We start from the raw sequence: 18,168 nt of genomic DNA, 5'->3' as shown, positions 1-18,168 counted from the left end.
AGTTAATTGTATAACTCACAGTTTGTAATGGTGTAAAGTTTAAAAAAATAGCTCCTGATTAGTTGAAAATGATAGCTTAAAGATCACATTGTATTGTTGCATATATGTCACGAAAGGGTAAACAGATAGGTATAATGTTGCATATTCTCATAAACTTGGAATTTGGAAGCACTTGGAGGAAATTATTTTAAGTCTTATGCATCTAAAATAATATCCATTTTTAAATAAAAAAAAAAAAGTGTTTTTAAATAAATTTTGCTCTCATGAGTACTCATACATGTGAGCCTTTTAGGTATTAGTGTTGCTTTGCTCCATGTCAATTATCATTATTGTTCATACATTTTCTACTTAAATTTATGAGATGTGATATTAGAACATCTCGAATCTAAACATCATATTAACATTTATACCAAAATCTGCCCTGCACGCATACCGAGATGAGAGAGAAAATATTAAAAAAATAAAAAACAGTGCAACAACATATAGGGTGTCGTATATTTGTTGGTAATGAGATGTTCAAATAACTTTATTCTAATTTTATGTTATACATTGAACTTAATGAACTTTATATTTTGTCAAACTATAATGCAACACCAAGAAAGGTTAACACATTATTCATACTTAAAAGGATTTTGACCAAAAATAATATATTCCGACATGATTGACCAACAATAATTTGAAATCTTTCCCTTCCTTCTTAGCTTTCACTCTCTTCCTTATCCATATTCACCGATTCACAAAAAGATCCATTTTGGTGAATATATATGTTATTCTGCTAATTTATAGGCATGAGCTAATTCAAAGAGTTTCATGATTTATGTTTTGAATTTCTTTTTTTTTGGATACAAAAAGGGGCCAAAGCCCATGTTTTAAGTTTCTTGAAAATTCGGTTATCCATCCAAATTAAATTTTCGGATTTTGTTTTAACTAGTTAAAATTCGGTTATTACTTTTAGAAGCTAATATGACAACTTTTAATACTAGGTTTGTCCAATGACATACACGTAACATATATTGTAGTGATGAATTAAAATAAAATAAAAAACAGAAACTTTATTTGTATAAGTTTGTTTAAAAGGAAGACAAAACGCTTACCAAAAAAAAAAAAAGACAAAACAAAATTTCTATAATTTGGGATTTCTTCGTCTTCATCACGATTGTGTTCTTTTCCCTGATTTTTTTTATCATTATCTCATAAAATTCAAAACAAAAAACTTCAATCTTCTTCCTTATCATGCAACACAAAATTTAAGATTTAAACAACAACAAAATTGTTTAAACATTTTTCATAATCATAACAAAAAAATTGTTTTATTTTTATGTGACATGGTAGTGTGGCGGTGGGTGTTGAACAATTGGTATGCAAAGTTTCAGTTACGACAGAAGCTTTTCAAACAGAAGTTTGCTCAAATCTGGAAAATGAATATGAGACGAAGAAACACAGAAGTTCTGTGAAATTAAGGTTTATTTGTTAAATTGGATTTCTCCTTATTCCTACAACCACGATTTTTTTCACAAATTTTGATAAACTATAAGACATGGCTACACGATAGTAAGACGCCATTGAAGAAGAAGGTGAATCGTTACACGATTAATTAAGTTGTAGATTTGCAGAAAAACATAGGGAGTTGCTGCTGCGATGAAGAAGATAAGAGAAGGAATTTGAGGAAAGTTTTTAATTTAGTCTTAAAAATAACCGGTTTAAAATTGGTTTAAAAAATTAACCACTTTTAAACCGGTTTTATAAAAATATCCGGATATGTATCCGCATCCAGATTAAGAACCAATTATATAACCGGTTTATAAAAAAATATAGTTATGGTCATGTATCCAAATTCATATAAGTGGTTTTGGTTTGGATATGATTTGGTTTGTCAAAATATCCGACCATACACAAGCCTATTAAATTGTGTTATTTTGTACTTCTTTCTAATATTATGCACTAAATAAAATTGGGTTATGCTAAACAGTATCCTGTGACACTTGTTAAACATGTTAAAAAAGGAAAAAAAAATATAAAATTAATGGTGATAAAATAATTTTTTACAATTTTAGTGCATTGAATACCCAATTTTCAAGACAAAATGTCTATATGCTTAATTAGTGCACCCGGGGCACTGTTTAACATTTTCGAATAAAAATTTAGAATTACAAGAGAAATATGGTTAGTTTTGTAAGAGACTATGACTGTCCGTTTGGTGTGCTGGATAGAGAGGCAAGATAGTATAAAATTAACCTATCATGTTTAAATATTTTGTTTGGTGCACCAATAATAAAAGATAAATTTAACCTATTTTTAATCCCATCATATTGGTTCTTTGTTATTTTATTTTAATCCTTAGTTTAAGCTGAGTTAACAATATGATAGTATATTTTTTTTTTCGCACACTTCTCTTTCCAAAAAATTGAATATATTGTTTACAAAAAAACAACAAATCTAATTTTTCAAATATATAGCATTAATTAGTTTTATTGAAAAGAATGCTTATTCTGCATGCACCAAACGCATGACAAAATATGTGCTTATCCTGCCACTATCCTATCATTTCCTTATCCAACTTCTTATATTATCTTATCTCTATTCTATCCTGCGTACTAAACGGACCCTAAAATTTTAGAATTTCTATCCCTCCATTTATCATTCCTTCAATTGGAGAAAAATAGACACAAGTGAATGTTAGTGGTGGATCCCACTAATCATCATGGAAATTACCATGTTACCCTTACAAGAATATAAAAATTACACCTTTTATGTCGTATTTTTGTTTCCTACGTGTGATGTTGCTATAACATTCATGTTTTTTCTATTTTGTTTCATTTTTCTCTCTCTGCAAACTCCTTTTCTTCGTCTTCTACCCACATCACCACCGCCACATTCAGGCCACCAATGGCTTTCTGTGCAGCGACCACCGTATTTCCACCCCCGTTGAGATCTACATCCTCCACCGCCATATTCAGATGCCATTTCCGGCCACCTTCACTGGATCGCGAGTAATAACACCAGATTTGTACCACTCGTTCTCCCGTCTACAAAATCCATAGACTTATTTCATGATCCGAGCATTTTTTCCGGTTTACTTTCTTCAGTCAGATTCATAAGGTAAGAAACGTTTTTTTCTAATAAAGTTCTTTTTTTATTCCTACAACGATTCGACCCCCTAGTGATGCATGATACTTTATATGTATTTCCTTCCGTTAAACCCACATGAACATACGTTTGATACTATTTTTTTAATTTTGTTCTGGATTTTTATTTGCAACACAAATTTGTATTTCCCATTGTCTCTTCATTTTATAGGTTTATGGTTTGTTTTAAGTTAGATCTGTAGTGTAATACAGGGTTTTGATTGATGTATTTATTTTTTAGATTTTTTATATTGAATTTGAATGTTTCATTTTGGATTTCATCGATTTTGATTAGGTATTTTACGAGGAAGCTGAAGTAGGTGAAGAAGGATTTGGATTCATGTTTTGTCTCATTTTGCTTAATTTGCAAAAGAAGAGAAAACCTAAGGAAAAATTGGAGAAATCCAAATCGGGTGAAGAAGAGCAATGGTCAAGTTCTTGCTATCAACGAGGTAAATTTTCACTCAGCCTATTTATACAGATGTTTTGACAATGAATTGAATGGAAAGTATTGCAAAGTCTCTTCAAAATATGAGAAGGATTCTGCATTATTTTTTTCTAGATCTGGTATTGTTAGTTTCGTTTTTTTGGAGATCCCATTTTTGTAACAACTAACAACATATCCCTCTTTTTTAAAAGGTGATAATAAATTTATCAACTTTGGCAAAAAATTAATTTAATCTAAAAAAAAAAAATCTAAAATTGCGATTTCTAGAGTCGGTAGACCTTTTGAAAGAAGTTTGAAGGATCATACATTCATACTGCAGTAAAGTTATGTCGCCTAGGTTTAAGAACATAGTTTTACAAAAATTTTGATATACACAACGGCTTAGTTTGTTGTCCGCCTATATTTCACTCCAATGTAATTATTTGATAGCAAAAAGCTAACATGTGGTACATTTTAAGATATTTTATTTGGTTGGTGAATTCTTATCTTTTCCAATTTAAAACTTCTATAGTTCTTTTGTCAAAAAAAAAAAAAACTTCTATAGTTCTAGTATTTTAAACTTCTTATCAATATATATACTCCAAGATAGAGAGAGAGAGAGAATTTTTAATTGCTATATTTCATTTTTTAAGTGTTTTGTCCACGCGTGTCGTGTGTATTTGAAGGAAGAGAAGGAAATGACATGATATAACCACGTGTCAAGTGGATATTGGAAGAAGGATTGGTGTTAGTGACAGATGCACATGGGAGAGAGGGAAAAGACTTTGCTTCCCGTGCAGCTTTCTTGGGACGAGAATTACGGAGACTTTTCATGGAATCCAATGTTTGATGGGCACACTAGATTGTGTCTTGGATTTGAGAAGAGAATTACGCGGCCAAGATTGAAAGTTATTCTGCTGACGCGCTGAAAGTGTCAGACACGTGAGATCCGTGGAAAAATATCCAATGGTGGGTAAGATCTATCTCATTTTTTTGGAAGTACGTGTCTTCGTATAGTACTCCGCTTTATAAATGAGAGAATACACGATTATTTAGCCACAAAATTTAATCAATAGTTTAAATATATAATTTTTTTTAGGAGTATGAATAACAAAAAAATTAAAATAAAATAGTCAATTAATTAATATTATGTTAATAATAATTTTCTCTTTATTTAATCATATGACAACATGTCATACTGGCTAATTGCAATTTCTCCATAAAATTCCAGCAAGACAGAACATTTTTATAGTTTCTTTGTTCGATATTTTCTTTCAAACATAGTGTTGTGCCATAGAAAGGGAATTTGCATGTGTAATTGACACTGAGAGGTGAGAGATACGTTTTCTGTCTTCTTAAAGAGGAGGAAGACGTGGGAGAGAGAGCGAGGGATTACATGTGTCCTTATTTCCGTTTTAAACAAAACCTTCTAAAGTACTTTCACTTCACGTGTGTCCTTAATTACTTCCTTTTTGTAACTTTTCTTGGCATCGTCAGTACTTGTTTCTACCTCTTCTTTCTCATGATTTTCTACGACCTTCTCTATTTACAACTGGGTGGATTCGCAAGAAAGGTGAGAGATCCAGTTCATAATAATATACTATATATTTTTATTTCTATTATAACTGCATGAAGGTCATGTTTTTTTTTTTTTTTAATTTTTTACGAGCATAACCATTTATTTATTTTTTTGACAAACATAATCATTTATTTATTTATTATGATTTAGAAAACAAAAAGCGTGGCAGTGGACTCTTTTTTTTATGTAAAACACCCAATTAAAAATTGGGCCTTTGAGTCATGCAATAAAGCCCAAATTATATATACCAAACCCTAAATTGTAGATACAAATATGTTACATACTGTGGCCGCCACTTCTGTCTAAAAAAGCTTACTTCTTCTACCTTCTGCATATCATGCTGCCCCCTATCATCTTTCTCATATTTTTTTTTCTTTGAATCTCTTTGGTCAGGCTGTGCAAAATCCACAAACCAAACTTTAAAGGGTTCAACGTGAAAAAATATAAGATGCTATGTATATTTGTTACACCCACACTTGAACTTGGGTCCGCCCCGTGTGTAATTGTTGCAGCTAATGAGTCATATGTTGCTCTGCCGGCCTCATAATCGGGAATGGCAAGATATGTAAACCCAGGTATTTTATTTCTACCATTTTGATATTAAAATAATTTATTGATCTATTTTGCTTGGAATTTGTCATTAAATAATAATAGTTTTTTTCTTTCTTTCTTTCACAAATTACTTAATAAATGGTGCTTTGGTCTAATATAATCCTTTTAATTTGAAGGAAAAACAAGTTTAGAGACCCTTACAACATTCACACAAGTCTATTAACTTCTATTTGACATTTAAGTTCATTATAAACAATTTATTTAGAATAAAACATTTAAAATTTGTTATGATTACAATTTATAAAATTAATAAATTCGTTTTATTAAAACTATTGTCTCGTCCATATTTTTGAACAAGTTCTGGTTTTTTTGTTGATCAAGGAGCTCGTAGTTTGAATTTCACCTTTTTTAAGCTGATATTCGAAAGCTTTTCATCACCCTTAGAGCATCTACAATGGTGCAACTCAACTTTGAGTTCTTGAGTGGGCTCCACAGTGCCAAGTCATTATGCAGCAACTGATCTATTTTTCACTCCAACCATACAACCCATATGAACTCATAACGGGTCCCACAAATTATCCCACATATTGTTTACTTTGTTTCAGTTTTTTTTTTTTTTCCTTTATCGTTCGATCCATCTAGAAGAGGCGAATCCATCTCTTTACCGGAAAATACGATCTTTCTTTCAAGCTTCATCTCTCACAACAATAGAACATCATTTCCTCAGGCTCTCTAGAATACAATCTTTCTCTCAAGAAGCTTCAAATACAGAGACATGAATGTTTTCCATCTCATCTTCAAGCATCTTCAATCCAACAAAAATTTCAAGATCTGAATTTTACTTTTGCTTTTTAGTGTGATATGGGTTTCTACTGGAGAGTAAATGTAAATTTCAAGATCTAACTTTGTTTGATGTTAATTGATGGCGGGATGAATTTTATTCCTCTGGTTTTGGTTAATTTCTCAGTTATGTGATGATTATTTTATTATTAAATTACAGCGTTCTTTCCTCAATGAACATTGCGTCCTGACGGTCACGTGTCACCAGCTTGGCGGACTCCACTGGTAAAAGACAACAAAAGTTGGTTCGTCCTTCAAAGAACCGAGAAAGAATGAGCCGTTGGAGGGTGCTCTTAAGACCACAAGTAAGTATACTTAGCCTTCATCAACTACTCATGGTTTAAAACCCGCATATTTTTTGAACCCAAGACCCCTTAACAATAGAAAATTATTATAAGAGTAAGAATAAATAGGACATGAAATCAGGATATTATTAAAAGCTATGCATAGGTACTCCATTTTAGACAAAGTGTTGGTACCGGTACAACCCACATAGTACTTTTTTTATTTTTTATGTTTATTTATTTGTTTTAGAACGAGTCAATTCATGTATCGGTGCATTATGGACAAATAGTGAGAACTGTTGGATTAAGTAAACTCATAAAAGAGGCCAACCAAATAACAAGAAAACCGCCACTAGAGACTCAAAAAGAGTTTTGCAAATTTAAAAAGATTTGTAAACAGTCAGAGCATCAAGTATCGTAGAAACACCAATTACACACGACATCAACCACCCACCGGCGGCGCTAGATCCAAACGCCACAACAACAGCATCTCATCCCCTCTAGCCACCACAACATCACCTCACCACCACGACCGTGCCATAACCACCACTGGAGCCAAATCTAGTTGGCGGCTCCGCCAACTCCATCACCAAAAACAGCCTCGCAGTGTCTCAAAATCCATAACCAGAGAAGCAAAGGCATTACCCACTGACCAACGACCACCGCCACTACGGAGACGCTGTCAGTTGAAATCAAAATCCATAAACCACAGTCAAAACAAAAATTCGACCCAAAATAGCGGCAACTACTAACACCAGGAGAAAAAACTCGATGGAGAAGAATCAAACACAGTGAGGAAAGATCTCATCGCAGATCGCACCACCATCTGTGGTGGTTACATTGAGCCGGTTTGATTTTGGATCTAGGTTTGATTTTGGATCTGTGGTGGTAGTAGATATCATTTATACTACTATTTTGTTAGGCATTATATATATGCAGCCAATTGGGTCGGTTTCCGATTGGGAGTTTCTTGCTTAGGTTACTTCCCATGTGATTGGATGTAAAATTATAGCTGCTTCTCTTATTTTTCTGATAGCACGAGTTCCACCTTCTCACTCTCCACTGTTCTCTATTTTTTAGTAAAGATGTAACCAGTTTTCTCATTCTGACTTCAGGCTTTTGGAAAAACCGAAACAAAGATTCAAAGTGAAAATATGGAGCTATTAGAAAGAAAAAGGTGAACCAAGAGAAAGATTAAACTCTTGGATTATACATCTAAATCTATCACCACAAGTAAGAACACAACTCATACTCACAATATTCCTCTTTTCTCGAACTTTATAATTTTGTTATCAATATATAGTATTGATAACTTGATCGTTATACACAGATACCTAATTATATTGCTATGCTATGTGCCTATATAATATAATTTTTTTTATTTAACCTTATTTATTGTATACTACCGTCCCAAAATATAAGGGAAAATTGGTCAAACAAAGTTGATGTGTTTGGTCCAAATTTATAACCTAATACATAAACTTTTTTTGACCAATTTTCCCTTATATTTTGGGACGGAGGGAGTACATTGTATCGGTCCATTTTATATTATGAGATGAACCCATTTTATGTTGTGTCTGGTTTTGAAGAGAATGATTTCTCTAGTTAAGTGCTACAATGATTTTGCATGTTAAGAAGTATTAAAAGATGTATAATTTTATATGAATTGTATTGAAACTTGTGCATTTTATATTAAATGTATAGTTTTTTAATAAATAATTGTAATTTTTCAGTAAAAAGTAACTATTTTAAGTTGGCTTAACATGTGCATAATATTACACATGTTAGACAAACACATTAGTTAAAGGATAACTTCATGCACTTATTCTCTACCAAAAAAAACCTTCATGTGCTTATTTTCAATCTATAAACCTGGTTTACAAGAATTAGTTTTTTTGTGCAAAATCCTATTTTTAAATTATTCATAAAAGCGCTAGCCAAAATTATATTTGTGTTAATTTATACTTGAGTTAAAGTTGTAGCCAAAACATCACTACCAGGCAGAGTGCATTTTGCTTACAAAAAAATGTTGTAGCCAAACATTAGTTTGCTTAAAAAAAAAGTTGTAGCCAAACCATCACTACCGGTTGGTATAAGTTGTATCCAAACTATCACCACAATTGTCTTTAATGTAGCCAAGTGATAGATGAAGTCATTGCTTTGTAGACCATTTAAGATTGTAGGGAACTTGTATGAGAGTGCATTTATTAAAGTTTAAGGAAAAATTCTTGTTTCAAATTTTTATTATTGAAAAAAATATTCACTAAAACATTCCTAACATAAATATAAATATAGTTACCTTTCGTTAGTTGGTTCAATGACTATTAGCGCTAATTTTGGTAGGGAGAATCACGGTTCGATCCCCACAAAGGGTTGAAACCACCCTAAATAAAAATATAAGTAGTTATATTTATCAATGTTATAAATATACTACACTTTTTTATACAAAGTTAGTTCTTTAGGTTGCTTAATCAATACTCGTAAGACACTTGTCAATATTCTTATTAATTTATAATTTATTGTAGTGCAATGAATTGACTACGTGGAGACAATAATATCATATAAGTAAACCACTAGGTTAATTGGTATAATGGTGAGAGGTTTGAATAGAATACATGATGAGTAGATTGGATCATCATTGCCTCTATTGTAAACTAATAAATAAATCACATAACTGTGTCACATTGTATAAATATGACCCCACTGTCCCCACAATAGATTCGTGCCTGCCTGTTCGGCGAAGGCGGGATTGATGTCCCTCAGATTAGTAGTTCTTAGACCATATACTGAGTCTTAAACATAATATCATATAAATGGGTCACGATATATAAATATATAATAGAATAAGCAAGTGGAGTTCAGTGCACTAGCAATATGTATGATGTAGTCTCACTGTGTTCGGTTTGTATCCTTTCCACTAACAACCTTCCATCATTATTTGATTCATAAAAACTCTTCAATCTTCTTAAGATTGACGGAATGGGGCAGATGATGGCTAGCAACATGATTGGACTTTCCTGGTATGTACAAAATGTCAAAGTTACACCTTGTATTTTTGAAGCCATTTTTGTATGGGTGTTTGAATCTTGTGTTAGCATATTAAAATGTGAAATTGATGACCAATGAGATCTTGACATCATTTCTTAACTGCCTCTGTTACAACATTCATTTCGCAGACATATGAAGCCAATTGCAATCGAGGATTCAAGTTTTTGTTGAAGAAAGTGAAGGTGTGGCGAGCTTGTGATAAAATGGCGACAAGCATCTTCATTTTTGTCATTCTAATTTTTAATTTTGTAACTGCATTAGTGGCTTATGTACTAGATGTAAACTTATTGTGATTCCAAAGATCGGTGGGCGGAACTGCGAGAGTGGCGTAATGGCGGACGAATCGCCCATAAAAGCCAACATGATCTTAAATTCGTGAGAGTTGTGAGTGAACTTGGCAGCAGTCAATCGAATATTACTTTCATGTTATATGTGGGCAGCACCCCTATTAGAAATTAGATGACCTAGGCAATCTACAATATCAATCTAAAAACACATTTAATGAATTTGGCAACAAAATAAATTGATAGGTCCAAAAATGTGGAAAACGATGTAATTGAAATTTTGTCATTAACATTTGTTAATTAATTTAGTGATAAGAATTAAAAAAAATATTTCAGAATTTAAACCAAAACTACAAAATAATTGTTTATAATACTAAGTTATATTTGCAATGTAATTATGTGTTTTTCTTCACAAAATAGTTGCATTAGAAAGTAAATAACGTATAAAGAAATGATAATTTTAATTTTGCTACTACGTAGTGTTTTTTACAATTAAACTTCAAAATTAATGTCTCCATTTTTTTACTGTGAAGTGGGTTTATTAAAAGCCCAAACACTGTTTGTCAAAAACAAAAAGCCCAAACACTGAAAATGTGCTATAAAATAGGGAGTCTCTGAATTAGGGTTTAGGGTTTGTTTTTACTTTTGTTCTGCCGCATAACATTTCTAAATCCATTTGACCTTCAATTCACATTTTGTCAAGGTTTGGATTCAGCGAACATTTTTAATATTCCTCTAATGGGTTTTGTTTTGCTAGCCTATGTTTGTGGAAGTTCAATTAGGATTATCTACCTCTCAATTAGGATTAGGATTAATCCGTTATTGCTAGCTCATAAGATAACAGATTGAAGGAAAAAGTTTTTATGTTTTTACACAATTTCATTGTTCATTATTTGTATAATCTTTCTGGTCTATTAGGTGTTTTTTTGGGTCTTAAGAGTAAATTGTATCTTTTCTTTATTCCTGGATAGTGTATCGAGTTTTCTCAGTTGCTAAATAGAGTATTCTATAACATTTGCATCATAATTTAATGTACCCAAAAAATGATCATCTTATTTAGAGTTATCTCATTTGTGTTTTTGAGGAATCATTCATTAGGTGGTTTGGTTTCATCAAAAGATCATCTCTTATTTTTGAGTTATCTCAGTTGCTTTATATGTTGTAATTTGATCTGTTTCTTGAATATAGAGTTATCTCAGTTGCTATAGAGTTATCTCATTTTTGTTTTTGAGGAATTATTCATTATGTGGTTTGGTTTCATCAAAAAGATCATCTATTATTTTTGAGTTATCTCAGTTGCTTTATATGTTGTAATTTGATCTGTTTCTTGAACATAGAGTTATCTCAGTTGCTATAGAGTTATCTCATTTGTGTTTTTGAGGAATCATTCATTAGGTGGTTTGGTTTCATCAAAAAGATCATCTATTATTTTTGAGTTATCTCAGTTGTTTTATATGTTGTAGTTTGATCATATGTTATTGAGGAATCGTTCAATTAGATGGTTTGGTTTTAATAGATGTTGTTTTTAATAGTTTGTATCTTGCTGTTTATTCCACAGATGGGATTCAAGACCAAAGAAAAAGCCAAAGCCAAAGCTAAAGCTGGTCCGTCCACCGCCCATGCTGCAGCTGCTGCAGCCGTTGCTCCACCTGAAGTAGCTGCCGGTAACCCTGCTGCAGCCGTTGCCCCTGCTGCAGCCCTTGCTCCACCTGCAGTAGCTGCCGGTGACCCCGCTGCAGCCCTTGCTCCACCTGAGATAGCTGCCGCTGCCGGTGACCCCGCTGCAGCCCTGGCTCTACCTGAAGTAGCTGCCGGTGACCCTGCTGCAGCCGTTGCTCCACCTGAAGTAGCTGCCGGTTACCCTGCTGCAGCCGTTGCCCCTGCTGCAGCCCTTGCTCCACCTGCAGTAGCTGCCGGTGACCCCGCTGCAGCCCTTGCTCCACCTGAGATAGCTGCCGCTGCCGGTGACCCCGCTGCAGACCTGGCTCTACCTGAAGTAGCTGCCGGTGACCCTGCTGCAGCCCTTGCTCCACCTGCAGTCGCTGCCGGTGCCGGTGCCCCTGGGCCTGCTGGCCCCCTGGTCCCCCTGAAGATCCTGGTCCCATCCCTGGTCTGCCAGATGTTCGTATTGTCAGTGCTCTTGGGTTTCGAAGTGTTCTTGCTAGAGCTAGGCGGGAGCACGCCAGATTCAATGTAGTTGTGGGATGGGGTGTGTCCGACCGCGACTATCGAATCATCAACAATCAAGTCTGGGCTGATAATGTCCGTCACCATAGGGATGATAAGGTTAAAAGTCGGTGGAGGGAGGGTCATGATGGGTGGTATCTCGTCATATAAGGTAGTTGGGTGTTTATGTGACGTTTTTATGTGATGTTTTTTGAACAAGTGTTTATGTGATGTTTTTTGAACAATTGTTTATGTGATGTTTTTATGTGATGTTCCTTGTTTATGTAATATTTCAGAACCTTAAATTGAAATATTTGGTTTTTATGTGATGTTCCTTGTTTTTTGAAATATTCGATATAAGTGTTTCACTAGCTACATTAAGTAATCTCTTTTCCTATAAATATGTGACAGATGTGATGTGCTATATTACCAATACATTGGTCGTAGGAAAAGAGATGTATTGGTAATATAGCACATCACATCTGTCACATATTTATAGGAAAAGAGATTACTTAATGTAGCTAGTGAAACACTTATATCGAATATTTCAAAAAACAAGGAACATCACATAAAAACCAAATATTTCAATTTAAGGTTCTGAAATATTACATAAACAAGGAACATCACATAAAAACATCACATAAACAATTGTTCAAAAAACATCACATAAACACTTGTTCAAAAAACATCACATAAAAACGTCACATAAACACCCAACTACCTTATATGACGAGATACCACCCATCATGACCCTCCCTCCACCGACTTTTAACCTTATCATCCCTATGGTGACGGACATTATCAGCCCAGACTTGATTGTTGATGATTCGATAGTCGCGGTCGGACACACCCCATCCCACAACTACATTGAATCTGGCGTGCTCCCGCCTAGCTCTAGCAAGAACACTTCGAAACCCAAGAGCACTGACAATACGAACATCTGGCAGACCAGGGATGGGACCAGGATCTTCAGGGGGGCCAGCAGGCCCAGGGGCACCGGCAGCGACTGCAGGTGGAGCAAGGGCTGCAGCAGGGTCACCGGCAGCTACTTCAGGTAGAGCCAGGTCTGCAGCGGGGTCACCGGCAGCGGCAGCTATCTCAGGTGGAGCAAGGGCTGCAGCGGGGTCACCGGCAGCTACTGCAGGTGGAGCAAGGGCTGCAGCAGGGGCAACGGCTGCAGCAGGGTAACCGGCAGCTACTTCAGGTGGAGCAACGGCTGCAGCAGGGTCACCGGCAGCTACTTCAGGTAGAGCCAGGGCTGCAGCGGGGTCACCGGCAGCGGCAGCTATCTCAGGTGGAGCAAGGGCTGCAGCGGGGTCACCGGCAGCTACTGCAGGTGGAGCAAGGGCTCAGCTGCTGCTATGCATAACTGTATAAGCCATCATAGCTTGAGATAGCAACTCAAATTGAACTTATTATACAGTAGAAGAATACAGCCTAAATGACAATGATACAAAAGAAGCTCCGCGTCACCCAAGCTATAGTTTAAAATACAACAAACAATACATTTGATAACAGAGGAACTGTTGGTGTTGCTATTTTGCATCAAATTGCAGGACGGCGTCTTTTGTAAGTAGTGCAGGAATTGCCCCTCTCTCCATCACCGTGATTCCACCACATACATTGGCGAAATATAGCGCTTTTCGGAGATTCTCTTTGTCCTGCCACATAAAATAAACCCATCAGCTCCAAACATAACATTCACACATTTTCTGAAACAACAACTAGAATGTGTAAAAATATCTGCCTTACCTTGAGTATACTTGGGTCAGAAGCTAAGCTGTACAGAAATCCGCTAACAAATGCGTCGCTAGCACCTGTTGTGTCAACTGGTTTAGCTTTGAAACCTGCAACTCTGCCCTTAAAATCCTGAATTGCACACAAATTTGACAATCACTATTACACTGGTCACTGGCGTGATAAGATAACATTGTGAAATACTGAACCTAGAAGCAAACCTTGCTCAAGTCAAGTTTCAGAACGAAGAGCAAAATAAAATATTGAAATGAAGGATTATAACTGAGTTAACTGACTTTGGCAAGCTTACCTAGTTACCTTGGTGTAATGTCTACAACCCTCTGACCCTTCGGTAACAATTAGAAGCTCGATATGAGGGTGAAAAAGCTTATTTAATACAACATCATCATCATAAGGATCATCACCACAAGTCAAAAAGGTAATATCTTCTTTACTAATCTGCATTACATATTAAATGATGGAATGCTTATTTTTGAAACAAAACAGAAAATAAAATAAAAAATTAAACAATGGGTAGTGGCATTTATGAAGTGTATATGATAAATGGCACATGTGTCCTCCCATATGCTAGTTCAAATAAAAACTAATCTTTATGACATCGGCTAGTTCCCATATGCTCATTATACCATTCCGAGCAGCCTCAGCTGATGGCCATAGTGCCTATCTCAAATTGGTTGGGATCATATGAGAGGATGCAATTATTCAATCGGAGTCTTTAGCCATTCTCAAAGCAGCAAGATGAGCTGATTTGCATGGCTCGTCAATCAAACTGATGGAACCATAATGGAATATTTTTGGCTGCAATTAGTATTAAAACTTTACAGACTTATATACCAAAGAGGCCTTTATAAACATTTTATAAACAGAGACAAAAATTCAAGACACCTTCTCAATGAGGTTTCGATCAAGCTCTGACTTATCCAGAAGCATATCATCTTCAGAATACTACACCCAAGAGTATTATTTCAAGGTACAATCTACAATTAAGTACATTATATTTCTAAGGAAGTTTTAAAATTTATTTAATTCAACAATAAAAATGGGTTAAAAAAGGTAGGACATGAGTTTTGACTTTCTCAACTCTATGGAAAAAAAATGATATGGCCTTCACCTGATACCAATTATAACACCCCTTATCTAGAATATCAACAAGAGCATACATATCTGAATCGGAATACATTAAAGTTCGGAATAAATTGAGTTCTACACAAAGTAGTCTGAGGAAAATACCAACATTACATGGTTTAACTAAACTGAATAAACTGTCATAATGTAATCGTTAACAACTTTACATCAGAGCCATGATAGCTCATAAATACATGTACATATAGCATTATCCTATAAAAGAGTTTCTTAAGTTGGAAACAAGTAACCATCAAACAGACTTCCATAAACTCGCTAATTTGTCCAATCCTTAGCTTCTTGAATGATCAACCTGTTACCTATAATCAAATAATTGTGGGGTGAAACTACTAAGCCTCAGTGGATTTCTTACTACCCATCCACTACTTGGTGTGCTAACACCGTGCTTTGAACAAATGTTCACCAATAATATATATTCATTAAAGAATAGCATAACATAATTAGAGGTGTAGAACACTGTTGGAAGAAAGTTCACATTTGTGTGTGAATTGAAAATAAAATTGAGTCCCACATTGGATACTAAAACATTTTAGTGTGTATATTATACTAGTGTATTTGAGAATAAATAAATGAATAAAATTATACTAGTGTATTTGAGAATAAATAAATGAATAAATGAGGTGTTAAATCTCACTAATGTGAGACTTCATTGTACAATTTATTTATTTTCTTCGGTTACAATATGTGTCACAATATATGTGCAAGTCTTTTGGGATAAAGACATTTGGAATAGAGAGGAAAAATACCACATTCTAGTGATGTGCCGCCACCGCCAGTTAGTTTTCCCATTTGAGTCCTAAACCTAACATATGATACGGCTGGAACAATGAGAGGTGCTTGCAATGCGAGCAAATAATTCTGATGAATATCTCATATCGTGCTACCTACTATTATTTCAGGTATGCTCATTTTTACTTGTTTTGAAAATGTTCAAGTGGTCATGTGGAACAAGAACCAAAATAAAATTTGGATGCATATATGTGAGTCTTAAATTAGAATATGCATTTGCTGCTTTCGGTATAATTTGCCGTAAATACGAACTTTGAATGTTTCTTATAATATCGAGTTAACAATATTGCTTGTTCCTATTAAAAACATGACTGCTACATTTGATAATATTTATGATTGGAGTACATAAACATTTTTTGTCATATTTGTAAACAAAATAAAAAGGGGTTTTTCATTGATGATGATATTCAATTGTTAATATGCTTTTGGTTATCAAATTGTTGTTTTCAGTTTTGACGAATTTATTTGATTAAGAACTTGATATCGATCACGAACCTTGTCGATGTCTGTAACATGGATTCTCTCCTTGTTATTTCACTAGTTTGAAATTTTGAACATAAAATGAACCTTATTATTATTAATTTGGTTTAAAGGTGAATAATGTATCACTAGTTTCCTACAAATCAAGAATGATCTTAGTACCATAATCCCTGAATGATCTTAGTACCACATTTGAATGATATCATATGAGAATGGTATTGTAGTACCATTTGTTTATCTATTGATATTGTAGTATCAATAAAGGTGGTATCGTAGTACCATAGATTCCTATATTGATATCGTAGTATCAATTCGAGTGGTGTTGTAGCACCATTCATGAAGGTGTAATTCTTGACCGATTTCTACAGTGCAGTAGCTAATCGGTATACAGTTGTAATTGTGCTGTTTTATCCTGGGGACTTCGTGGTTGATAATCTGCTTGCACAATTTTGGACAGTGCCGCGAAACGTCTTAAAGAGAGCGACCTAGTCCGCGACTCAACATAGTAATATCTTCGGTATCTGAAAAATCTTTCTTAATCGGTTTTAACACCGGTAACAACAAAAACAATTATAATCTTTATCCATTTTACAGGAAGCTTCCGAGGTGAGTATGTCTCGAAAGGTCCACTAGGATGTTCTCCGTTTAGGATGTTCTCCACTCAGGATATCCACTCAGGATGTTCTCCTCTACCCTTTGTGACACAGCTATGCCACATTGGTCACTGCTCACATTATTTACTTAAAGGATTCCTATTAATGTGGGCAATCCTACTATAATCGAGTTTATACTAAATGATGGTTTGGGCGTTAACCACTAATCTACTCGACTATTCTAGTTCTTAGTGTTCTTAATTTGACAACTCATCTCGGGGAACTAAATAGCTTATGCTCTCACGAGTCGATATACGTTAACACTCATTTAGACAATTTAGGATTTACTTATGTTGTGCTAAGCACTTAGAGTTCACGGATAGATTAACGGTTATAAAAACAGTCAACTCGAAATGGTCACCACAATATAAACCATAATCGAATATGATGTTAAAATGTCTAATCTATGGGGAATTTGCACAAGTCATAAGCCTCTAAGTTATCATCATTTCACCCTAAACATTGATGTTGAAATGGTGTGGAAACATGTTTAATATTTAAGGATCATTATTGTACGAATCGGGAGTCGTCCGGGACTTAAAACAACAAAAACAGTTCTTAAATCCACTCTTAGCAAAGCCCCATTGACCCCTAACTTATACTTCATGAAATTATGATTATTAAACACATTCACATCACTTATAAGCAATGGGGAAAGAATTACTCAAACATTTCAAAGGTACTAATCTAACTATATCATCAATGTTATTAACTTGTAAAATAAATAAATTCCTATGCTTTGGACATATGGTTGCCATGTCTCTACTTAAACAAATCCACCTGAAATTGCAGTTGAACCGCACTAACGACGTCTCTGGAACTCGCCGAAATGCAGAATTTGTAGTTCGAGTACGTTTGATCCGTATCCATAATTTTCTTCATAAAATACTGCATCAGACCCTCCAATTAAAAATTGTCTACAGACTTCAATTGTTATCCAAAATTCACAAACCTGACACCCAAACGACCGAGATTTCATTAGCTTTCCAAAGAATCAAGCGGCATCTCAATCCGAGTTATAGGGAGAGAGCAGTTGCCTT

The 18,168-nt window shown here is 34.6% G+C and overlaps 1 protein-coding gene across 17 annotated transcripts; it reads left to right on the top strand.

Annotated features, from left to right (window-relative positions):
• The first annotated feature begins 2,784 nt into the window (after positions 1–2,784).
• On the top strand, positions 2,785–12,551 carry LOC123883917 (testis-specific gene A8 protein-like). 17 transcript variants are annotated; one of them, XR_006800555.1, is made up of 9 exons: positions 2,785–3,099; positions 3,421–3,577; positions 4,239–4,521; positions 5,525–5,706; positions 6,684–6,828; positions 7,923–9,827; positions 9,984–10,037; positions 11,698–11,793; positions 11,896–12,056. XR_006800555.1 is itself a non-coding variant. In XM_045932875.1 (8 exons), exon 8 carries the CDS (start codon positions 11,698–11,700, stop codon positions 12,334–12,336), a length of 639 nt encoding a protein of 212 aa, XP_045788831.1. In that variant the 5' UTR covers positions 2,785–3,099; positions 3,421–3,577; positions 5,525–5,706; positions 6,684–6,828; positions 7,923–8,040; positions 9,778–9,827; positions 9,984–10,037; the 3' UTR covers positions 12,337–12,551. The 17 variants fall into 17 exon arrangements, 1 of the variants encoding a protein (XP_045788831.1); XR_006800550.1 differs by lacking the exon at positions 11,896–12,056 and having other exon boundaries at positions 7,923–8,040; positions 9,778–9,827; positions 11,698–11,858; XR_006800554.1 differs by lacking the exon at positions 11,896–12,056 and having other exon boundaries at positions 11,698–11,860.
• Positions 12,552–18,168: the final 5,617 nt, after the last annotated feature.

The sequence above is a fragment of the Trifolium pratense genome, linkage group LG5, assembly GCF_020283565.1.
Source record: "Trifolium pratense cultivar HEN17-A07 linkage group LG5, ARS_RC_1.1, whole genome shotgun sequence".
NCBI lineage: Eukaryota > Viridiplantae > Streptophyta > Magnoliopsida > Fabales > Fabaceae > Trifolium > Trifolium pratense.
Note: the sequence above shows the minus strand (reverse complement) of the source record. Positions and strands in the feature narration are given on the sequence as shown.